Source organism: Pongo abelii, chromosome 3, assembly GCF_028885655.2.
Source record: "Pongo abelii isolate AG06213 chromosome 3, NHGRI_mPonAbe1-v2.0_pri, whole genome shotgun sequence".
In the NCBI taxonomy this organism is placed as follows: Eukaryota; Metazoa; Chordata; class Mammalia; order Primates; family Hominidae; genus Pongo; species Pongo abelii.
Window position 1 is genome coordinate 35,422,431 of NC_071988.2, and position 12,321 is coordinate 35,434,751.

Sequence of the window (12,321 nt, forward strand, 5' to 3'; positions counted from 1 at the left end):
AATATAGCCTTGTTAAAGAAGGATAGCATGTACAAGAAAAACTAAGAAATTATATTTCCTTGAATAAGCCACATTCAGTGAAAGAAGAGATGTCTACAATTATCCAGTTGAACTACTTTTCTGTGATTGAAAGCTCTTCATAAACATCCTGACCTAGAGTAGTCTATTATTTCATGCTGTTTGTACTCTAATATTTCAACAGTTGTCATACATTTAGAATTTCTGTTCTTTCTGGGTATAGATTATGCTTAACAAAACTCTTAAATTTAAATACCTTAAATTTTCTGTAGATTACTGCATGATACAGAGAGTTAATACAAATTTACCAATAGGATTTCTCACCACAGAATTATATGTTAGAAAATGTCAGGAAATTGGTACTCCATAGTAAATATCAGTGACTATCATCAATTTCAAGAAAAAAGAAAAATTTCCAATTTAAGTAGCCTAGGTCTTATTTTAATATCTTCTACATCTTTGGCTTTAAGAAAACATGATGGGGAATGAAATGTAAATTATATCAGCTAGGTAAATTTATGGATTTGTATTATATTTGCTGAAATTGTCTTTTTTTTTAAGTTCATAGATAGTGAGTGGCTCAGCTTTCCAGGTCTGAATTTACTTGAAGTAGTTGCATTTTGAATTACACTATTCTAATGCAAATTTAATTCCATAGCATCTGTCTTATACAGCAATCTAAACTTAGAAATTCAAAGAAATATGCATTTGAGTTACATCTTATATCTCTCTATATAAGTATTTCTCTCCCATTTAGATCATTCAAATTTCATTCTCATGTATCATATTCTATTGGGATAATTTTCAAAAACCTTTAGTGCTTAAAATAAGACTTATGCAACTTGAGATTATTTATTCTGGAACCTTACAGAAGCTATACATTTATGGTTTGCTTGTGATAGATATGTTGAAGTTTAGTATAATATATAATAATAATAAATAATGGTTTAATTAGGTAAGCTATGACACTGTCTAAATAGCAATGTAAATGAAGTTTCATTCTCTCTCTCTTAATAGTTCAGTCATAATATATGGAGTTGAAAAAAATTGAGGACTATTACCTTTGTTTTCAAATTAGTTAGCTCTTTATTACAATAATGGCAACGGCACAAAATGTTCCTAAGAAATCAAATGCCTTTGAAAAACACAAATAATTTTTAAGTAGAGGCAACAAAAAATGTACTTACTCCTATCTAACTCTATAAATTATGTTACCTCCTTACCTTAAATGAATGAGCAGAAATTAACTGCTAGATTCTAAAATATATTCTTACTTACGTGTGAAGTCCACATTTTAAATAGTTCAGATAAAGAAAGAAAATTGAGAAAATTAAAACCCCTTAATTATAGCAAATTTTTATATAATATTCTTGCTTTAAAAGGAAGTGGTGAAAACATAATGTCAAGCAAAGTATATGGTTATAATTTGTTCTACATATCAGGAAAAAACTCTAAAACGAATGAAATGCAAGCCGTAGATAGACAGAAATTGTAAATGTAGGGACAGAGTAAAATTTCTGGCAACTAGGTATCTAATGTGGGGGTGTAGGGTACAAAGGATGTTATAGGGCAACTCTATGTTTTAACAAAATGTTAACATATTAGTTATTTGTTACTGAGAAAAAATGTGGTTGCAACCAACTGCTCTCCTTCTTTTTTTCAAATTCTGATGATTTCTACTTGGCCCCAGGTTAGAATAAGAAATTCTTAAGAAAGGAAAACAAATCTTTAACATTACTGCCATTTTTCTTTGAAGAACAGTTGAGTATTTCTGAGATGATTCTAGTTTATCTGCTAACACACTGACAGAGAAATCATATTTGATTTATCTTCATTATTTTCCTTTTAGATCCCAATTTTAAGGTGTAGTAGAGGTAATGAAATGGAGCAATAACTCTGGAGGAGGTAGTCATTGTGATTGATTTAGGAGATATTTGACAAGACAAAAATAAATTAGACTGAATACCAAAATTATCAAAAGTCTATCACAAAGTATGCCCCATAAGAGATATTAATAAAGTTGAGGCTGCTTTAAGTCACAACTATAAGAAAAAATCATGACTTAAGAAATTGATTTTTAAAAAATATTACAGATTCCTTAAAAGGGCAAGCTTAAATTCAAACAAATGGAGAACCAACCATAATGAAAGAGATTATTTTGCTTTTACAATCTGAATATAAATCAAACTCTAATTCAATACTTATAAAAATTTTATGGGCTAGAAAATAAGAGTACTTTAGACATTTATTTTATAGGTTCTCTTATTTTTGACCAGACTACATAACTACAAATATGAAATGATCCAATTAATGTATTTGCTGATGGTTTTCCTTTAAAACACTATTTTTTTCATGCAAAGTTCCTGGGACAATAACAAGATGCATATTTGTTGGATTAAATGAGGTAGTAGGGATAGTTCAGGGACAGAGGTAAGTTTTATGGCTCCCACCCTGTTAGAGACGTGACGTGGGTAAGAGAGTGATACAGAAGTTTACTGACATTTTACTCCAAAGAATATTTCATCCTTGGGAGGTCAAGGCAGGTGGATCACTTGAGGTCAGCAATTCGAGACCAGCCTGGCTAACATGGTGAAAGCCAGTCTCTAATAAAAATACAAAAAATAGCCAGGCATTGTGATGAGCACCTATAATACCAGCTACACAAGAGGCTGAGGTAGGAGAATCACTTGAACCTGGGAGGCAGAGGTTGCAGTAAGCTGAGATCACGCCACCGCACTCCAGCCTAGGTGACACAGCAAGATTCCTCTCAAAACAAACAACAACAACAACACAAACCAAAGAATATTTCATCCAAATCTCTGAAACATCACTTAAGCCTCCAGCTTGCTTTCTTCTGCTTCGCTTCTCTAGTTCTTCCCTAGCTTTTTTTCTACAAGATGGTTTGTCTAGATCTTACAGAGGCTTGATGCTTTTATAACAGAAGGACACACTCATATCTCCATCTAGAAGATGTAATGGGACAGGTGGAACATCACGAAAACACCAAATCTTCCTACCCAGTTTGTGGTCACAGCCAACCCAACGTAGCGGCTGTCACTGTACCATTGCTTCTTGCCCTTACACAACAAAGGTTTTACTCAGATATGACTGCTCTAAACTAGTACAATCTACACCTTGTTGAGTTGTTTGCTACCCATCCCCAGCCATGCCCCGAAGATTAATAGCATTTAATGGTGAACTTGTTTTGGGTTACCCGCACCCTCAGACATACAGAACCTTCACTTATAACATAGCCTTTTAGGATCTAATTCTTACCTATTTTTATTCATATAGCCAACCTACTAGCATTCACACAACAGTAAAGGTATTATGTATAGGTGTAGGTTTTAAACATGTTGCAACATGGAGAATTAGAGATATTGCAGAGGAATATCGGAAGAAAAGAAACAAAGAAAAATTTCAACAGAAAGATAAACAATTAGAACAGATATCACAGATTATCTAAATAAGGGTTTCTCAACATCAGCATTGACCCTTGGTCTGTACCCACTAAATACCAGAAGCCCTGCCTCCCTACCCAATCTCCAAGTTCTGACAGTCAGAAATGTCTCAAGACATTGTATGTTCCATGTCTTGTGGGCGGGGAGGGGAGGGAGGGGAAATCATTCCTAGCTGAGAGCCACTGCTTTATGACATGTGCATTCATACATGTGCATTCACACGAGTACAGAGAAATCCTGTTGCAAACATTAAGAAGGCACAGGCAGTATATGGTCAGAATCATATGTAAGAGCATGAAAAAATTTCAAACAGGATAAAGGTCTCTGAAAGGCTACATTTCTACAGTATAAAGAGTTAATATCTGTTTTGGCTTTTTAGATGCTTATAAGAACACAATGACATAAAAGTTGTTATACTACTTGCATTTTGTAAAAGTACTTTCATGTAAGTAAAAGTATATAAGATATAAAAGACAGTGTCATTAAATCAGAAGTTTATATGATAAGCTTTGGTACAATTAAGAGCTCTGAATTATGACTATTAACTAGAGAATCTGCAATGATACTAGTAGTTTACCGCACTGAACAGCTGTACCATCCTCCCCACCTTTTTTCACATGATTAAAATTAGGAGGAACACCAATCAGTTCTTCAATTCAATACTTAGTAACTGAATAATATAAGGCAAATTACTTAAGTTCTCTGAGTTTCTCTTCCCTTCATTTGTAAAATTCAAAAGGTAATATAACTTACAAGGAAGTTAAAAAAAAACTTTAAATGAGCTTTGGTGTGTGTTGAGCTCTGCTGATATGCAATTAAGAAATAATAATGGTTATTATTAATATTAATCATAAAAGTAATCGTAAATTTCAATCCTTAGCTTTTTGAGTTGGATTGTATATAATCCTGGCTTGTTTTTTTCATCTTTCAGTTGATAACACAACAGAAGAATAATTAAGTTTCAAAATAAAAATTTTCTGAGATCTCATAGAGGTTCAGAAATGGTCTTATATAGTTCACTGTGCTAGCTAACTTACTTAATTAACCTTACGTGCGCACTATCTCCTTCCAGTTGGATGGGAAGCATTCTTACTGGAAGTATTTTATTTTGTAAGTATTTATTTTCCAACTTCATCACAAAAATGTGAGATATAAAGCAAGCACTCTATCTCAGAGCCTATATAATTAGCATTCCTTTAACGCCCAGAAAGCTTTCCAACGTAAATGTAATTCACGGAGATGACTTGCCCTCAATCTAAAAATTGAGGAAAATATATAAGCATAAGCATGGTAAACAACCTTTAAAAACAACTATTATTTCCAAAAACCTGAACTTGGTACAATCAAATTAGCCAACTATTACCACAGAGCAACACATTGGGAAAATATATTCCTGTCCATATATTCTTCTTTCTTATATATGTACTATCTCAGTTCATTCTGTATCTAGCTACTCATTTTTCACATTTTCAAATATTACTTGTGCCATATTAATTACCCTTTAACCACTTGATTTTTCAATCATAGCTGCAATGTGAAGTAATGACACCTACCACTGCAGTGTTTAATTGTGTCAGTGGTTAAGAATCTCTTCACCACCAGGTAAGCAGAACCAGGTTCAGCTAATGAACTCCACCGAAGCACCTGCTCCAGTATATTTTCCTTGTAGTGAAGAGGACGCTCTGTAAAAAATAAATTCCAAATCAAATGGAAAATATATTAAGATAACAATTTTTTATTTTATAATTATAAATTTTTAAAAATCCATTTGAAAAGATCTGTAGGCAACATTATACACAATCATATCTTATATTATACAGTAATAACACTATGACTACGTAAAAGATATCCTAAGACCTAGAAAATTATTAAGCACATAATAACATTTACTATATAAATTAATCATGCAGGAATACCTGTTACTGAACTATTTTTAAAAATCAGAAGTACTTTTGATAAAAATCTCAGAATTCTACCCTTTGTACAATACTTTATTATGATTATTATTATTTTGAGACAGGGTCTCACCCTGCCACCTAGGCTGGAGTGCAGTGGTGCAATCATAGCTCACTGTAGCCTCAAACTTCTGAGCTCAGGCTACCCTCCCACCACTGCCTCCCAAAGTGGTGGGATGAACAGGCAGGAACCACCATCCCCATCCTCTATCCTCGTTTTTAGATAACATACTGGTTTGTTTAGGGAAACCTTCTTATTTTTATATGCAATTAAATGGTTTTAAAAGGACTAACAAACTTAATATTGTCCGTTACTAAATAATAATCATAAATTAATCATAATCCTTTGTTTATCCCAACAAGATCAAACTCATAATTTTGGATCAATACTAGTGAATACCTCATAGCTAATATTTTCATAATCAATATAAAATTATAAAATGTAACTTCTATAGAAAACACTAAAATCATTTACAAAATAGTACTGAATAGTGTATGTTTAACTACTAGTGGAAATATAAAAAACATTATGTGTCAATATTATATATTAACTATTGACATAATAGGCCAACCAGCAAGAAACTACATGACATCTTCAATATATCTCTCTGAAGAATATTCATCCATACACATTTTGATTTAGGCAATCATAATTTTAAATGCAGCATATATTCTTAGCATAGAGTTCAAAAGAACAAGTTTTAGAATTACAATCAAAGCCTCACAGAAAAGTTTTTGATGATCAAAATATGCCAATCAGTTAATAAAATGTAGCAACAGAAACATATGCTGGAATAAAGGAAATTCAAACTTTTTCTCTGTACACTGAAAATAGCATAATTGAAATAACAAGAAAAGAAGCTCTGACATGAAGATGTCAATGCTGCTTTCCTAGCGTTGTAGCCATGTAAAAGTCAGTTCAACTCTTTCATACCATCCAAAACATAAAGCACATAGCACTTGAGCTTTTTGTTTTTGGTTAAAGTAATGAGGCTAAAGACAAACAGGAAAGAGCATATCAAAAGCATCATACTTATATGATCCATCATAATGTAACTGATAATAAAATCACAAGTTTAAATAAATATATCACATCCTCCCTAATACTGGTTTCCCCTGCTATGAACATATCATATCAGAAGTTATCAACAATTCCTAGTTTCAGATAAGAAAATAAATTGTCTGCTTCCAATGTAAATTACCAGATGTTTGCTTCCTATCCAGTAAAGAGAAATCCAGTTCTGCATTCTGTGCTTATTGGAGAAAGCTAACTCCTTATAATAATGGCAAGAATAAAGAAGGAAAGAAAAAATCCACTAGGCCATACATCCTGAAGACAAATATACATCTTGTTTACTATTATATATCCCCTATTCACAGCATAGTATTGAGTATATAATAAATGCTCAATAAATATTTGACAAATTATTGCATTATTTTCTTTGATGGCCCATAAATCAAAAAAACATATTAACAGAAAGACTCACAGACAAAATGAGTCATCATAAAGCCAGATAAAATCTTTTGTGCTTTGTCAATATTACTTTTCTTCAAACAATTTTCTAAAAGATTGGGCAAAGATCATAACTGCTCACAATTTGCCAACGTTATAATTCAGTTGTTAACTAACTCATAAGTTTGTTGTCTTCTAATTGAAGCTAGATGTATTTGAAGGTAAAACTAATTATAAAATAAGCACTCCCTTTATGTATGGCTTTAAATACATTTTTTTAATTATACTTTAAGTTCTAGGGTACATGTGCACAATGTGCAGGTTTGTTACATATGTATACATGTGCGACGCTGGTGTGCTGCACCCATTAACTCGTCATTTACATTAGGTATATCACCTAATGCTATCCCTCCCCCTCCGCCTACTACTTGCAAGCTTTGAGATACTACTGATCCCAATAAAGATTGCCATTCCCAATAAAGATTGCCATTTATGGAATAACAATTATGTATCAGGCATTATATATACTGGATGCTTTAGTTATCACTTTCAAACTTCACAATAACACGCTTCACTAGATATTATTATTCATATTTCACATGTAAGGAAAACTAAGGATCACAAAGGTTTAGCCCCTTGCCTCGAGTCACATGGCTGGTTAAGGTGAGGAACAGAGATGTGCATCCCAAACCTATCTGACTTTAAAGTCCAAAATCATAACTATTATAGTTAATTTTATTCTGGACACATATGTAAGCCTTCCCATGATGGTTTTCTCACATGTAATTTGTTTTCTTGGGTAACATATGCAAAGTGAAAAACAATGTCTGCCCTGTCCACATAATCAGAAGATAACAGCAGTTTATGTGTCAGTCGGAATAGCTAGAAATAATCCTAATAAAAAATAAACAGATCTTCCACATCATAGTAGGTATGAGGAAGAAACAAGGCCATCTTTCTCTGATATTACTGCATAAAAAGTGACTGCTTTGCAAACTTGGATCTCTCAGTGAAGCCTATTTAAATGAGGGCCTTCAGCAGTTAAATGTCTTTCAAGATGTGAAAAACCTAGAGGGTAAAGGGGTCTACATTGGCAGAGGATGGGTTCGGATTTAAGGTAAAGCATTAAAATAATAGCATATTTTGGATGACTGGCTCTTATGGAAGAGAATCTAACTCAGCTTAATGTATATTTCATACCAATGTAATATAAAATGAAAACGTCAAAAATATTAAAATGTTTTAAATGGTTATAACATTTTTTCCCACGAATCTGACTACCATATAAACAAAAAAAGATGATTATGCTGTTTAGTCAGAACTCCCTGAAAAGTTGTGCACCATCTCACCAATGACAGTAATGGTGAAATATCATCTAAGTGAAAAAAAAAATGTACATGATTATAGCAATCTGAATTAGTAGCTGCCACATCCATGGTGATTCCATTTACAGGTTTAAGAATCTCTTTTCATCATCTTCAAGCATATAGGAGTTTCCCAGAATTTACATGCTAATAATGCATATGTTCCCTTTATTTTTATATTTTAATTAGGGTATTAATTTTTAATGAGTACAATAGGTTATCTCAGGACAGTAAAAGGAAGATTACCAAACATTTATTATACAAAGGAAACACTGGATATAGAGAACTCCTGCTTTAAAATATACAGATACTTAAAATCTAGCACTCTGGCTTACATATTTATAAATTTATATATTCATTCATTCATTTTTTTACTGCATTACTTGGAGGATTTATGTTTACATTAGAAAACACACCAACTGCCTGGCTGACATTCTTCTCAACTACAACCTTCTTACTACCTATGCCTTTACTTTTATCTCCTTCTCATATTTCACTTTATCTTCCCTGCATGTTACTAGATATAAAGCCTTCGACATGTGGTACACACATGTCCCACTGGCTTCAGTAAACCCACATAACCACAGGCCCTTTTGTTGCTCTCCTACCATTATTCCTCTGGAAGGTTTTCTCTTCCTGCAATTTCTACTTGTACAGTTGACCAAACATTAAGACCATGCCAAATTTGAATTCTTAACTCTAAGGGTATTCCTTCTAGGTGTACATGACACATTTCTTTGTTTATACATTGACACATTCACAAATCAAAACTTAATGTCTCCTAGTTTTTTAGATATCTTGGCATAAAGACAACTTTATTTTAATTAGAAGTAAAAATAAGAAAAAATCCAATTCAATCTTAGCATTTTATATACTAATTATCACATTCAAGTTTATAATTAGTCATTCTGAGGGTAAACATCCCTTGATTGCTCAAGATAAAATTTCAAAACAATGTTTCTTGGTATAATGCAACCCCTCTTCTAGCTATATATAATTCTTTCCTATCCTCATCCACCTGCTTGCTCCTCTTAAGATGGCCAGCAGCCAGAGACACAGAGCTCCAGTGGCACACAGATATGCTTTAGTGTACTCAAACTTTGAGAGGGCAGGGGAGGTAGGGAGGGGATGCCTACCCCTAAATCCACAATTCAGTATTCTGCTATCAAACTTTTAAAAAGCAGCAGAAATAGAAGCGTGTAGGAGACAATCATCTGTCCAAGCACTAAACAGGGCCTTGAGATCTCTTCATGGTTCTTAATCTACAGACAGAGATCTCTGTCTATGTGCCTCCCACATTTGGATGCATCTATACCAGGAACCACAATCCATATCACTCAGGTCCAGAATGCGTCTATTTTTTTGCCCCACTTCAGTTGAAAAGTTTTTTGTGGAGTTTGATCCACATCAACTGCACTATGAGAAGTAGTCAAAAATATAAAGCCTAAAATACATGGTAAATGCCCTAAAAAAAGTATAGTCTAGGGCAGAACCAGGTATATACATATTACTATTCTATAAGTCATATAGTATGCAGTATTATAGATTTTTAAACAAATGATAAGAAATCAGTGTAAACATCATGAAGGAAGAGACATTTTACTTAGACTGTGAAGGACGAATATGCAATGAGGAAATAATAAAAGCGTTTTACGTGGTGGAACAATGTAAACCAATTTGTAATGTGGAAAGATATTTCTGGCAATAATGCTGACAGTTAACGTTTACACACAAATATAACAAAGCCGGTAACCGAGTGACCCGTTCTTTACAATTAAAGACAAAAAATAAAAACTTTGTCACCCTTGTACCACAGAGTCATACAAAATCATGCCTCACTTATTCAATAGATTTTATGGCTACTATATACTAGGCACTATGCTAGACATTAGAGATTAAAAAAAAAAAAAACAGAATTGCTCCTACTTTCCAGGGAACCCCCATCAAAAGAGACAAGTACAAATCAAGGTGATAAGTACTATAAAGAGAAATGAGACAAAGTACAATGAAACTTTTAGTCTAGGTTTTAAAAGAGGTAATAGTGTGAGCCAGATGGAGGAAGAACAAAGGTATATTTGGGGAACACCATTTCATACATGTTAGTCAAGCACAAAAAATAGAAGAGATTATCTAATAATAATAAAAAATAAAACAGGTAACATGAGAAAAAATGGCAAAGGAGGTTGCAGCAAGGAAAACCCAATGTTTAGAAAACAGAATAAGGACAATCTACAAAAGAGGTAAAATGATCAGAAAATCATGCAGAGAATCCAGGCAGTATGGAAAGCAGAGTGAAGATCATCAGATAAAAAGGGAAGAGTCATTAACAATAACGCCATAGAAGGTTAGGTAAAGTGAACCCAGATGTGAATCGGGGGACTTGACAGTTGGGGGGTCATAGGAGTCATTTGCCAGAGTATTTCTGTGCACGAGGAGGATTGAGACCGATTGAGGGAGACACTGTGAACTGACATCAAAGTACCATAGTCATTAGATCTTGGCAATGTACATTTAAAAATAACATTGAAACGTTTTAAATTTTAAAGAACTATGCACAATCATAATACAGGGATAAAAACATAAAGACAAAGTACTGACAATCCCATTTCATTTTATCACTGATTGCAACACTCCTAATAACACACTATGGGGTATTTTCAACATTGAATTTTAATTTTTATCCTGAGCTTGAGGGTGGCAAGATTTTCCTTTTAGCAGTTTGGCAGCTATACTCCAAAGTGTCCCAAGACCTTAGTAGGTAGCAGCTAGACAGATGGTGAAGGTATAAAGACATTCTTTATCTTATTTTTTTTTCTGGAGGCCTTTGAAACCACATGGTGTCATTAAAATGTTAAGTTCATTCAGCACTTGACTGTTGGGGTAGTCAAGGTGCTTTAAATGCTCCCTTTATTCCTAGGCATCTTGGAGATGAAAGACAACAAAATATGTGATTCACTAAAGATAGAAAAAAGAAAAAGACAAAAATGAACCTTCTGCTGCTCTTAAAATTATTTTATAGAATAAACAATATTTTAAATCAACATTCCTTGTTCTTGTTAAATAACAGTTTTCTTGTTAAATAATAGTAATTCACACCACTCAGAATATTGTGCCAAATCAAATCGCTTGTCCTTATAAACAAAGGTCTTCTTTCCTGAGGCAGCAAAAGAGATACCTAAAGTATTGCACTATATTTTTATAGTCAATAAGGTAATATAATTATTTTGATGACTAAAATCACAAAAAGGCAACCTCAAACATATATTAACACATGCACTAAGGTAAAAAAAAATCATGACAAGATGTTAAGACATAAAATGTTTATAGTCTTGTCTTAAAGAGTACTTTTTTACAGTATAAGTAATTTAAGAATCCCTAGCATAAAAATCACTTACCTAGCTCTTCATTTTCAATGACTTCAAATGTGGCCCAAATATCACCTTTTGTAGGAATAATATTTTTTATTGCTAATATATCATTAGTTAATTCTTCTGCTTCCATCACAGGAGATATCTGTAAGAGAAGTAATGTATTTTCAAAAAACGTGTTTGACACAGAAGTAGCCTTATGCTAGGTCAATAATATTCCCCATCCACCATTTAATGATATCTTGAATTTATTTTGAGCATGGTTAAAACCAGCTTCCCTAATCCCATACAGAAAACAGCATGTTCAGATCTTTTCCATAAAATGTACATAACTACAAAAAGAGATTACAATATAGACATAATTTTTTTAATCACTTACTGAGCAATTAGACCACTCAGAAGGAAAGAATATACCTAATTACATGCGGAATGACCTTCGCCAGATAATGAATCCAACAGTCATCTAAATGTAAAACTTTTTACTCATCAGTTCTATAATTAAGAGTGTAGAGTGACTTGGTTTATCCAGCCTAGATTCTAAATTATACACAGTCGATGGCTATCAGTCATGCCAAAAAGCTCCAGGGTCTCGGTAGTCTGTGGTGTGCCCTGCCATGCCAAGTGACAGATGGTGGGATACCAAAGTATGCTGGAACCAGGATTCCAGGGCAGATGTCAGAGTCTGCAGTGCCAACCTGGGGG

General features: G+C 33.3%; 1 protein-coding gene across 5 annotated transcripts in view; it reads right to left on the reverse strand.

Annotated features, from left to right (window-relative positions):
- ARAP2 (ArfGAP with RhoGAP domain, ankyrin repeat and PH domain 2) overlaps nucleotides 1–12,321 on the reverse strand; it is a 249,271-nt gene that overhangs the window by 106,781 nt on the left and 130,169 nt on the right. For 4 of the 5 annotated variants that reach the window (XR_010139659.1, XM_024246354.3, XM_054553813.2 and 1 more), the window contains 2 exons: nucleotides 11,647–11,764; nucleotides 5,033–5,161 (listed from right to left, as the gene is read on the reverse strand). Coding sequence is in view for 4 of the 5 variants with exons in the window: in XM_024246354.3 (XP_024102122.3) it covers nucleotides 5,033–5,161; nucleotides 11,647–11,764 (247 nt within the window). In the remaining variant the exon portion in view is untranslated. Of the gene's footprint in view, nucleotides 1–5,032; nucleotides 5,162–5,993; nucleotides 11,207–11,646; nucleotides 11,765–12,321 lie in introns of those variants that run through there. The other variant, XM_063723366.1, reaches the window with a different exon arrangement.